At 36.9% G+C, this 12,587-nt stretch overlaps 2 protein-coding genes across 2 annotated transcripts in view; one reads left to right on the top strand and one right to left on the bottom strand.

The window, feature by feature from the left end:
- Positions 1-1,804: 1,804 nt before the first annotated feature.
- LOC129379022 (adrenodoxin-like) lies at positions 1,805-9,665 on the top strand. Its single transcript, XM_055059561.1, has 4 exons — positions 1,805-2,283; positions 6,774-6,898; positions 6,969-7,098; positions 9,160-9,665. The coding sequence occupies exons 1-4, from the start codon at positions 2,150-2,152 to the stop codon at positions 9,266-9,268; spliced, it is 498 nt and encodes a 165-aa protein (XP_054915536.1). The 5' UTR covers positions 1,805-2,149; the 3' UTR covers positions 9,269-9,665.
- LOC129379021 (rho GTPase-activating protein 20-like) overlaps positions 9,551-12,587 on the bottom strand; it is a 33,335-nt gene continuing 30,298 nt past the window's right edge. Inside the window, exons 18-19 of the mRNA XM_055059560.1 lie at positions 11,690-12,186; positions 9,551-10,807 (exon numbers count right to left, since the gene is read on the bottom strand). Coding sequence (XP_054915535.1) covers positions 10,172-10,807; positions 11,690-12,186 — 1,133 coding nt within the window. The 3' untranslated portion in view covers positions 9,551-10,171. The remainder of the gene's footprint in view (positions 10,808-11,689; positions 12,187-12,587) is intronic.

Genomic DNA, 12,587 nt, shown 5'->3' with positions numbered 1-12,587 from the left:
TCAAAAATACAATTTAGCTCATAATTGTGGAGTTTAGCTTTGATTTATTATAACATACCAGCAATATACATTAAATCTGCATTGTGTATGTTTTATAAAAATGTCTATTTTTTACATATTAGTTGAAACTCATGTCAAACTTGAGGTTCAGGGGCCAAATCTGGCCCATCAGAGCTTTTTATGTGGCCCTCTCGACAATAGGTCCTGCCAGTTGTTTAACAAATCTGCAAAAATCACAAAAAATCAACAAATCTCTCATTATTTTCTCATTTTACTGCAAATTTTCACAAAATCGGTCTCAGCCTTACTTGATTATTAATAATCTGTAATCAATATGGAAAAGCAATAAGAAACTTCCTAAAAATTTTTTACAAACATTTATAAATTGGCATCACAAAATCTGTTATTTTGATTGCAATTGCAATTTTCCAAAATGAAAAGAAGTCTGACAATAAAAGTAACAGACTAAAGCTTTAAAAGTCTGGAGTTTGTAATATGACAAAAAGTATAAAGGAAAAGTATGAACATTTTTCCCTCCTTATCCTTATTATTCCTATGCTTAGTTTGCTGTATTTGCATTAAGTTACATTCAAATCATAGAATGGATTATTTGAATCAATTACGTTGCAGTCATTCATAAATTCCCTGACATTTAATTCAGTCCTGTCTGGCACAGAGGCCAATAACAAGTTTTGTCCTCATTTGAAAAGGTTCAAAAGTTCAAGGTTACCTATAAGATGTGACATCTGTGTTTGCGCCCCATAACCAATTCCCATTGGCTGGCAGACGAAAAGGGGGTGGCCTTTAAATAGGACGTTTGGTTCGACCAAAGATGTTTCCCTGCTGTTTACATTTCTGAAAACCTGCCAACATGCTTGCATTGATGAATAATGTCAGTCTCAGTTGACAGGTTAGTTCGTGACATTGGTAAATATTATCGAAACCTCGGATTGCAAAACGTGCGCATGCTCGTAAAGAGGCGTTGATGGTTATCTGTTGGCAGGATAAAGTTATCAAACATCAGCAGGAAGCAGCCTGATCTTGCTTTCAAAATTAAAGTGAAATAAAATGATTTTTTAAATTAAATCCAAACCAGTTGGCATGTATAGCTTTGCTATTTTGTTACATTTGAAAAGCATACAATTATAACAGTAAATAGACTAAGGTGGCCAAATTTGTTGTTAAAGCTTTTAGTCAGTTTTTAACAGACATGGAAAAGATTAGGTTTCTTTCATTCGCCATATTGTGAGTGGCAAGTTCTCTGAAATAAATTCTATTCTTATAGAGATGTTTTTTTTCTGTAGAAAGAAGTGCTATTTATATAATTATATTAAATCTGTAATTTTGCCATGTGCAGAATATTGTTTTGTATTATTGTGATTTCAGATCAAATTTCTGTGAATTAAATGTGGGTGTATTTTAAGGCAACACCTCAAACACACTGCGAGGGTGACAAAAAAAAAAAAACTACACGCTTCACAAAATGGATTATAATGTGAAAGTAATAAGTATAAAAATAACTGGGGAAGTTTTGGCACCAATTTGGATAATGACCAAACAATAAATGAATTAGAAAAGATGCCATGGATAAATGTTAAGACTTTGGTGTTAGTCACTGACAAAGTACAACTTTATTATATAATTTATGGCAAATCAACTACAACCCCAGATGCAAGAACCGCAATTTGCAGGCGTTTATAAAAATAGTGCCCGTCACAATATGGCGGCCACGGTGACGGCCGGTGCTATTTCTTTGTTGTTTTTTGAAGGGGAACTAGCTGCGGAAACCTTCAGCAACTGTACATTGACAGCATAACCCAGAGCGCTGTGTGATTACAGTCGATAGTGTCTGCTTACTTTGAGTATTTACCGCTAACCCGGGCATTGCTGGGCGGCAGACTAATCAGCTAACTGATTTAAACCTGATACAGCCAGCAGCGGCCATACGTTACATGTTACGCAATGAAGACGACAGTGACAGAGTGACTTCTCGCAGCTAAAACGAGCTAGCCCGGCTGCTAGCTTAGCTTCAGTCCACACCAAACTTTTGAGGTGTCGTTTGCTAGTCGGTCTCCGTACAGCAGAGTCCGAACCTGCCGCTGCTCGCATATTTAAGACTTTATTTTATAGCCTCCTATCTCCTCTTCCAATGGCTTTAGTGACGGCGGCGAGGCGACTGGCTCAGGTTAGTTTACGGGAATATTCTCGGAGGAGCCCGGCGGTGTCGCGGGGAGCTTGGCAGCCGGCGGACCGGAGCTTCACCACCGGGACGCAGCCACTTTGGTGAGTTATTCACGGAAATATCTACTATCGAGGTGAGCCGTTTAGCGTGAAGAACGGAGGAAATGTTCCCGTATCTTTGCTGTGACCCGGTCAGTTATGTGTTTGACATTTTAATCTCCATTGTGAGGTGAAGGAGTGAAGTTGGTGTGTGATTCAGATTAATTGGAATACAAACATGGAGTGAATTATGTCATAAAACTCAGCTGGTTGCTTGTGAAACATTTAATATGTGTGACGTCAAGTGGGGCACCTATGAAGACTTGTCAGAGCTTGACTGGTGTTTCTTTAGGCGTGTAAAGTTGGAAAAAGTCGCCTTTTCAAAACCACCAACAATTTCCAACAGCATTCCAGAGAAATTCCTCTTAAATTTTCACTGTGAAGCTTAAATAGTGCATGACCCACAGGATGATTCTGCCACTTTTGTGTCTTATGTTGACTGTACTTTGTTGGGAATGAAGTAAAGTGTTAGATTTTCCCTGGTGATTTTTCTTTTGCCATTTAATCCTTTTTTATAGAATATGTGAAATTCATTAAAATATGCCAATAGACAATTCAATTCCTTTTTAAAATGATAAACAAAAAAAGCTTGATAATTAGTAACAGAAGATGCATCTGCAGCTAAAAAATACATTACAATTGGATAGCAAAAGGTAAACTGTTTATTTTCTTTAACTTAAATGCTCTCTCTGTCTATATATATATATATAAGTTTCTATTGTTTCAATTTGTTGCTTAATTTCTGCCCTTGAGCATTTTGTTCTTTTAATTACCTTTTGTGAGTCCATGTACAATTAATCGATAAGTAAATTAGTTGACATTTATTTCAACTATCGATTAATCCCATTCATCGTTTTAGTGCAACAAGATTAGAAACCTGCTGGTGAATTTAACTTGTAGTCTTGTAAAATATCACAGAAAAGTTGTAAAAACTGAAATGGCACTTAGTGGAAATCCAAAACAGTGTCCTGAAACCTGCAGTGCAGAAAAAACTGGATTCTAAAAACTGTTTATTTAGTTGATAAGTTAAGATGCTGACTCTACACACTGAAACAGCACATAGTTTGGACTTTATTTGATTGGAGGCGTCCTTCGAAAGCCTCCGTCTACCACAAGGCTGTGCTGATCCAGGTTGGTACTCATGTGAAGGCTGCATCTACAGCTGAACTCCTCAGGGACAAACGGCGAGTTTAATTGCAGATTGAGAGGCGAGAAGGCGCTCAGGGTGAAGGTTTGGCTCTCTCCAGCTGGCTGCTTGTGATCTGATACACACGTCAGATCACAATGTCCAGTTGTGACCATCCTGCGGATAACATGCTGAGGAATCCATGCTGCTGTCCAAAGTTGAACATTTCACTCAGCTGCACGTGTTTGGCCTGTAAAAGTCACACAGTGCAGGGCAAAACTAGCTGCAGTCGAATAACCTGCAGGGTTTCTTTTTTTTTAAGCCGATTAGTCGGGGTTCTCCCTGGTCTAGAGACTTCGAGCAGGTCAACGAGTTTAAAGTGTCAGAGGCATCTGAGGGCATCAATCGTGTACACAAATGGGATCACTTAACAGGGATTTTTAATTCACTTCACTAAAAGGATAGGAGGAGGACCTAGTCCTCACGATTCTGTCGTTAAAGGCTTGTTTTTCCAAAGTTAAATTATGAAACGATACCAAAATATTTAAGCAACAAATGAAGACAAGTTAAAAATTCGTCCAAAAATTCCAAACTGAGTCTGCATCTGAACTATTGTAGTGATTTATTATTCTGACAATTAGGTGCGTAAAGAAACTGTCATTCTGTAGACTTTTTATTTAACCACAAAAAATGTTAGAAATAAATAAAATGAATTATTGTTAAAATAAGAAAGTGCAATAACATATAGCACTGAAACGATTAATAAGGTTAATCGATTATTGAAAGCATCATCATGAACAAATTTAGTAATTGGTAATAAACTAGAGCATACAAACTTTTAAAAAAATTGCTGATAGAATACCAAACAAGAAAAAAATATACATTTTGGATTTAAGAAAAAAGGGAAAACAAAATATTCTTTGTCAGAAATCATTCTCAAGTGGCAATTTTTGCTTCACTTATAAAATAAAACTTGTATCAAACACCTTTTGCTCTCCAATTATTGATTATCTAATCCAAAAACATTAATTAACACAAGCAGAAAGGTTTGAGCGTTTTACATGTTAGAAATATTTTTGCAGCTGCTGCAGAAAATGATCATTCACTAAAAGAAGACTGTATTATTGTATTTTCGGCAAAAAAATTATATTTTAACATAAAAATAATTGTAATTTTTATGTATTTCTAATATTGTAAGTTGTTAAATAAAAATCTGTAGAAAGTGGCAACTTTTCCAGAATAATTGTTTTTTTATCTTTAATGTGAAATATGTTGGTTTTTGTGCTATTTTTAATTAACTATTGCACTGACTATGTTGAGGTTCTTTTCAGCAAATAACCAATTTATGATTAAATGAGTTGACGATTATTAATAAACGTTGCACAGGAGTGTATTTTTGGTAAAATCCACTTATCCACATGTGTAACTAAAATGGCAGCCAGTTGACTTCATGCAAACAAAATTATTTGTGCCAAATAACAATTTGAGATTTAAATGTCTTGACAAGAATATTTTTTGCATTGCCTAATTGTAATATAAAAACTGTTAAATTAATTTTGTGACCATTTTTTATGATTAGCAAAAATGTCGTAATTTTCTATCATTTCTGATAGATTTTACGAATTATTTTAAATGCTCGGACGGAACAAACCGATAAATTCCTGCATTTTTTCTACGGAACCTTTGTTGGTGGATGAGTGTTCCGCTTGACTGGAGTAGGTGATGCGCTACGCTCCTTACGTCAGACGTCCTTACGTCATACGCAAAACGGACGGCTGGTGCTACTCGATGTGTTAATTACCGCTGCGCTTTTTCAGCATTTTGACAGGTTAGTGGTCGACTGAAAATTAAAAAATGTTTTCTGAAAATTTAGTCAAACTGTGAGAATGTTTGAGAAAGAGGCATAATGTCATTTTTAAACAGTTTTTTTTTTTTAACATTAAAATAGTCTGTTTCGCGACGTCGCTGTCGGTAACGGAACGCACGTTCGGAGGTTAATTTGCCCTTCTCAGTGTCTGGCAGGTAAAACTGGGACAAATTTCCCCCACACTAGCAGAAGTTTGTGTAACTATGTTGTGTTTATTCAGTGTGATAAGTAATTGCAAATAAATGAGTGTCAAAGAAAAGCATTTTGCAAAGAAGGTTCATTTTTCGAAGGTTAATTAATTGAATTGAATACAGGTGCGCGAGCTAATTTGAGTTAACTCACGCTAACTCAAGCGTGAGTTAACGTAAGAAGTATGTACAAATATGACTATTTGAGCTCGACCAATTTAGTTTAGAAAAGTATTTAAATATTGAGCTAAAACAATGGCCAAAACGTTTTATTTATTTATTTATTTATTTATTTATTTTTTGCATTTAGCTGAAATCTAAATTCAGGCAAATGTGAACGAAATAAACCTGAGAAACTGTATGGAGAGTCTCCTCTCTGTTTCTGATCTGTAGGTCCTTCAGATGCCCTGCTTAATTATTTAAATGCAGTTATACTAATTGGGGACTTGTTGCTCAGCTTTTGTTCCTCTTTGCAGTGATTTGATGCTTGTTACCTTGGTTGGGTTCAGTCCTTTTACTTTTTCTTGAGCTTTTAGCTTCCTCCAAAAAGGTTCAATATTTATGTAATTCTGCTGGTTGCAGAAGAAACGACATGTTTGGTGCAGCACACTTGCTTTGTCCAAGAATGTGTTTTAAAGGATTTGTTTGTTCTGATCAAGATTTAGAGCCAATTAATCTATTATTGCACTCATTTTCAATGGGTTTGTAATTGACTAATTAACTAAAGTATTCAGATGTTAAAAGCGGTAACTTCATGATAAAACGACTGAGTAGTAATTAAATCTAAACTACATATTTTACATTTAAGATGGAGAACCTTTTATATGTGGCAGTTTTAGCTTCACCTAATTCAAAAAGTGTGAAATAAAATCTCATATTTAGGACCTTTTGCTACACAGCTATCTGTAAAAAAAAAAAATTAAACAGATTAGTGGTCAGTGTTCTTTGGTACAGTGTAGGATTATTACATTTTAGGGAATAAAATCAAAATTTTCGGACTTTGAAAAGGAATTGAATAATTGTTTTAAAATATTTTATGGTATTTCTAATGTTGTGTAAAACAATCTAAAGAATTTGGAAATTATTTCCCTGATTTTGATAAAAAGAAGGCAATAGTTAGCTTTCTGCTTGGTACGTGTGTGTTTACACACAAACAAATGTTTTTTCCATGTTTTTATTAGAAATGTTTTCCCTGTTATTTTTGTCTTTCTTGTGTTTTTGCAACATAATAAACCCAACATTTGAGTAAAATAAAGAAAAGCTTCATATGACGCGTTTAGATAATTATGTGAAATTGTATTTTGTGTCTCAGGTCAGACAGCAAGGTGACGGTACACTTCATCAACCGGGACGGGGAGAAGATCACAGTGAAGGCCTCGCCTGGTGACTCTCTGCTGGACGTCGTCATCAACGAAGACCTGGACTTTGACGGGTTTGGTAGGAAAACGCCGCTGATCACTATTGATGACGTCACGGTGGGATGAAGGAGGTGGTCTCTGGGTTTCAGGAGCGTGCGAGGGAACCCTGGCCTGCTCCACGTGTCACCTGATCTTTGACGAGGAGGCGTACAAGAAGCTGGGACCGGTCACAGACGAGGAGATGGACATGTTGGATTTGGCTTACGGCCTGACCGAGACGTAAGGAAGCACAGAGACGTAACGGGAATCTTTTATTTCATCACTTTATCAAACACATTTTAGCACAAGAATCAATTATATTTCTGATGTGGATTAATTCACCTTCAGCTGTGGAAAAAAGTCAGAAACCACTTAAAATGATCAGTTTCTCTGATTTAACCTTTTACAAGTATATATTTAAATAAAATGAACTTTGTTCTCTTATTCTATAAACTACTGACATGTCAAATATTAAAGATGCAGAACTCAAATAAGTTTATATCATTTAGAAACAACAATAACTCAAGGAAGTGTTCAAGAAGAGTTCAGGAATCAATATTTGGTGATTAAAGCATAAATTTAATAGCATTTATTTTGATTGTTTTTGGTCTATTTTATATATTAAATGTCATGTTACTATAAAAGAATTCACTCTTTAGAAAGTGAGGATTTAACATGGAGTTTCTCTTATGTTGGAAATCAAACAAATAAAGTATTTAAATGTAATTGAAAAGTTTTACATTTGACACCAAATGTATAACTGATGTAATTGCCTTTTCTTTTCTTTTTTCTTTTGTTTTGGTTGAGTATCACTGAACTACTTCCTGTCAAACTAGTTGCTCTGTAAATTTGTGTCAGGGGGTCAAACTGTTTAATGTCTGTATGTGTTCTTGGAAAACTACAAAAATGATAAAAAATAAAGTTTAAAACAAAAAGCTTTACATTTCTGACCAAAAACTCTTATGTAGAGTTTAAATCAGAAATGTATGAAAAAATGTGAAAGTTAGTTTAGTTTCTGAGTTTCAAAAGGTGAAAATGGTCAATGTGTGAAACTAAGAAATTTAAGTCTATTATTTCTTAAATGTTCTACTTTTTATAATTTTAGTAGAAAATCATTTAAGCCCAGTTCACACTACACGATTTTAGAAAAGTCGGCCGAAAACGTGAAAGAGAGACTGACCGATTTAAAATCGTAGGTGTAACGGGTTCGATCGTAGAGTGTGAGGTTTCACTCCTGAATTTACAGTAAACAAACAAACATGGACAACAACGTTGAAGTGGTAAATTTAGTTTGCAGACTTATGTTAACCCAGAAAAGACGAAAAAGCTTTGGATTTAGAACTGGAGACATCGTGAGCGAGGATTATATTTATTGCATCGCAGCATGGAGGTGAGGTTTTATGTCTTTTTTAAATAAAAAATACTGTTTTTAATGTTTTCGGTTTTGTCGTTTAGTTAACCGTTAATTTTTCGCTGTTAATGTTGTTGTAGCACATATGCATATAACGGAATGACTGAAACATCAGAGCAGCTTAAAGTAGAAGGAAGCATTTCCTGCATATTCGTTTTTAGAAAATCAGATGGTAGTTCTACGTTTTATCCCAACTGACCGCGAAAGCTTAACGTATTCTAGCTCCTTTAATTGAAACTTATTGTATTGTTTAAAATTGTATTATGACTGCAGAATAAAACCAAATGCACCATTTCAACCAAAGATTGGAATGCGTTTCTCAACCAGTTATTGTAGTCTGTGCAATAATTTTATAATTGTCTTTAATTAAAACAACAACGATCCAATAGCATGCTGCTCTGAAAAAGGATAATGTTTTACTTACAGTTTTATGAGGTCTAACTAAGCACATTTAAATCACCGTAGCTTTGTAAGCGGTCCCGACTGGACCCAATCATCACGACAGGATGATTGGTTACGATTGTCGGAAGCGACAATCTTAGAAATCAGAATGTTGTAAGATTGTCGTGAGGGCAAAATTGTGTAGTGTGAACTGGGCTTTAAAATGTTTTCTTTGGTTTATTGTTTTCAGTAATAATAACCACATTCTTTGAAACTGTTTTCTATATCAGTCGAGTATAATAGGGTGAACATTTCAGTGAAAGTTTCTGAATAAACATAATTATACCTCTTGTTAAAACTTTACTTTTTCCATTGTAAGAAAATGATAAATTTTGCATAAAAAAACAGGAAGTGTGTGTAAATCTTGCTCCAAAGCTCGTCGCTGTTTGTTGAAATGTGGAAGCTGCAGTTGTACCAGCGGGAGTTGAATATTGATTGCTCTGCTGCAGATCTCGTCTGGGTTGCCAGATTTGTCTCACCAAGTCTCTGGAGGGCCTGGTGGCCAGAGTCCCAGAGAGCGTCGCAGACATCCGGCAAAGCAAAGACGGCTCCGCTTAGACCGAGACGCACAACGGTGGGTGGAAATCAACCTCGCCGCAGACTGCCGCAGAACCGTCATCCAGTTTCTCTGTTTGTTTTTATAAAACTGTTTTTCTAGAGTAAAATGCGAACTGTAACCAGAGATTTGACAGAAACTTCTCTCTAGTACATAATCATCTATATTTATGAGTTATAAGCTGCTTTCTAGCTTAGTTGAATGTCTTATAATCTGGCGTAATAATTGTAATCACCAAGAGGTGCTCCTCAAACCAAACATTGTGACATCTGTAGGAGAAAATATCAAAAACCAACATGTATCGCTTTAATATTGCAATGTATTTTCAGACTGTACAGGACTGGAACACACCATTTATAAAAACTGAAATAAAAAAAAAAATCACATTTCTAACCAGCAGTTTCTGAATCAGAGTTTTCCTTTTAGTTTAGTTAATTTAATGTTTTAACTTCAACAATGGCAACTTAGAGCATGTAAAGAAAAATGGCCGTCACAAACTGAACATGTATCCACAGCAAAAGTCTTTAAATATTTCATAATGTTGACCTCATCTGACATGCATTCAACTCTACATTTAAATCCACACAGCGTAATCGTCTTTAAATGCAAGAACAACTTAAATATTTATAGTTTATGGTTGTAATTTGGCAAAAAAAAAACTTGCTGCTAAAATTATCAGTCCAATTATAGGTGCAGTTATTGATAAAGGAAGGCTACAGCAGGTATTTGTAAAGTTAGCAACGTCTATAAATATGGAAATCTACCCATTGATATCACAATCTATAACTGAAAGGCACTAAGCAACCAGAACTAAGACCTGAAACGTGTTTAACTCGTGAGCAGAAGATGATTTGACTAATTGTAATTTTTATTTAAATGAATACGGTAAGTGCTGTTAGTGAATTTCAAACGTAAGACTCTTCAGCAAACAGAAGCTGATCCAAATCGGGCTCCACTGTGGGGTCACTGCATCGCTTCAGCCACTCCTGTTGGCTCTCTGCCAGGGCCAGCGCCACCTCCTGGCTGCTGTGAGGACTGCTGAGCGGGTGGGAGGAGAAGTAGTTTCTCACTGCCTTGGTGGCGCAGGGCGAGAGGCAGAAACGGGCCGGCTCATCTGCGTGGGACGGCTTCAGACCCGGGTCGCTGGGCAGCCTGCTGCGTGTGAAGGCGGAGGCCTGATCAGCGATCCGCCGCTCTGGTTCTGATCCTCGGCGCTGAGTCAGCCTGCTGCTGCCGTCCTCCATCGTTGGACTTTTGGGTTCTCTGAACAGGGAGAGAGCCGGTCTCCCGGGCCTGTAGAAGAAAGGTGCTTTGCTCCTCTTTATGTTGACGTTTCCTCCAGGGTGGCTCAGCATGTTGCCCATCTGAACCGTCAGGGAAGATTCTGGCGGCCCGGCGGGTTTTTTAAAGCGAAGGCCTCCTGTGCTCCGGTGGAGCAGGGACGGGCTGGAGGGTGAGTCCGGCTGTGGGTTTTGGATGTTCCCTTTTTCTCCTTTCTCCTTTGAGCCTTTGGTGGATGATTTGGGTTGAGCTGCTCCACCCTGCAGGCAGAAGTAGGTTAATCATTCACAAGCTTTCAAGGTGTAACAAATAAAAGTATCTTTCACAGTAGAGAAGAATAATTATTTTATTTAAATAGTAATTGTGTTTTTTCTTTCTGAGGTGTAAATTCAGACAGAGGGCAGTTTCTGTTACTCATTATTCAAAGCAGGTAAGACAGGAGAACATGCCATTTAGTGAGCCAAATCAGGTAAGTGTAGATGTGGCTTTCAGGTGAAATTTTAAAGGAAAACTTTGTATTTTCTTTAGGCAGTTCAGTAGCTTTTTATCGATAACAGTGTTCTTATTTATTTTGTATTTCCAATTTGTTACAGAGAAAACAGAATAAAGCAGAGCTGCTAGCATTGTTGGAAGTTTGTACCTGTAGAAAAATGTCTGTGTTGTAATGAATTTCTTGTAGCATCAGGGATTGTACATGTAACTTATTTGCTCCATGTTTGTGTTCATGTAAACCTTAATATTATCATTGTTTATTTGAGTTTAGGCAGGTAGGTATGTTTTTGTAGCATTTTCTAATTCTATTTAAAGATCATCTGGCATGTTATCCTGTGTTTCTGCTTTGTCAGGAGTCAATCAAACAGTCATGTTTAGTAAATCCAAACAGAATTTATTAGGACAGTTTTTGTAGCTGTTTTTTGAGGCTTGTTTCCTTTAAATCAGCACATGTGAACGTCATCATGTTTGAAGTGGCATTATGGATATTTTAGTTAAGTATTGTGAACATGTGGGAAGTTTACAGGCATCCCACATATGTACAATACTTTGATGAAGTGAGATATCTGTAAAGCCACCTGAAACATGATGAGGTTCATGTGATTTTGTGGAAACGAGGCGCAAGACAGGGATGGGTAGTTGTTCCTCACCAATCGCCTGTCCTCCTCTTCCAAACTTTGTTGCTTAGTCAGCGAAAGCCTCCTTTCCTTTTTCAGCCAGGAGTTAGGGTGGAGGCCAATGTAGCCTTTAAGCGCCCCCTTCTGGAGAGGCTCTGTAGGAGACACAGTGTGTGGATGTATGACTGTGGTGAGGTTTAAGTTGGTGGGATGTTGAGATGATAGATTTGTCATGGTTCCATCTGTTATTGAAGTGTCACCCAGGTTGTCATCCGCAGCAGGTATATAGGAAGAGAAGGTGGTAGTGTACGCTATAGCAGGCTCAGAACGGCGCCTTTGTGAACGCTGAGGGTCCATGGAGGGCGAGGTGCAAGAAGGTTGTGCTTCCTGGTCACTGAATGTTAAGATGGACTCCAGGCTGTTTTTTCTGACACGTCTTGTGAAAGAACCTGGAGAAGCGCTGCTTCTTTCGTCCAATTCGTTTTCCAAGCTGTCGTAGGAGGAGTCTGTGAGGGGGTAAGTCCAGGATTCTGCAGAGAGGAGGTCAGGTAAAAGAAATGAAAGTATTTAGTAGTGAAATGTCGAAATTATCAATAGAAGGAAGGCAGAAACGGAGGAAGTATTCTAGGTTTTTGCGATTTATATGTGTAGCAATGTATATGTATGAGTTCCAGTGCGAAGGTTGTCAGGTGTACGGTTGGAGCAATGGTTATGGCATGAACACCTTGTTGCGGAGCGAGAGGTTGTGGGTTCAATACCGAAAGAAAGAAAGAAAGAAAGAAAGAAAGAAAGAAAGAAAGAAAGAAAGTAAGTAAGTAAGTAAGTAAGTAAGTAAGTAAGTAAGTAAGTAAGTAAGTAAGTAAGTAAGTAAGTAAGTAAGTAAGTAAGTAAGTAAGTAAGTAAGTAGTAAGTAAGTAAGTAATAAGTAGTA

Source organism: Poeciliopsis prolifica, unplaced genomic scaffold, assembly GCF_027474105.1.
Source record: "Poeciliopsis prolifica strain line A6 unplaced genomic scaffold, Auburn_PproV2 SCAFFOLD055, whole genome shotgun sequence".
NCBI lineage: Eukaryota > Metazoa > Chordata > Actinopteri > Cyprinodontiformes > Poeciliidae > Poeciliopsis > Poeciliopsis prolifica.
This window is presented reverse-complemented; position numbering and strand designations above follow the sequence as displayed.

Coding starts and splice junctions, on each gene's coding strand:
- LOC129379022 (XM_055059561.1), top strand. CDS start 2,150: ATGGCTTTAGTGACGGCGGCGAGGCGACTGGCTCAGGTTAGTTTACGG. Junction 2,284..6,773: donor ACCGGGACGCAGCCACTTTG/GTGAGTTATTCA, acceptor TTTGTGTCTCAG/GTCAGACAGCAAGGTGACGG. Junction 6,899..6,968: donor CCTGGACTTTGACGGGTTTG/GTAGGAAAACGC, acceptor TCTGGGTTTCAG/GAGCGTGCGAGGGAACCCTG.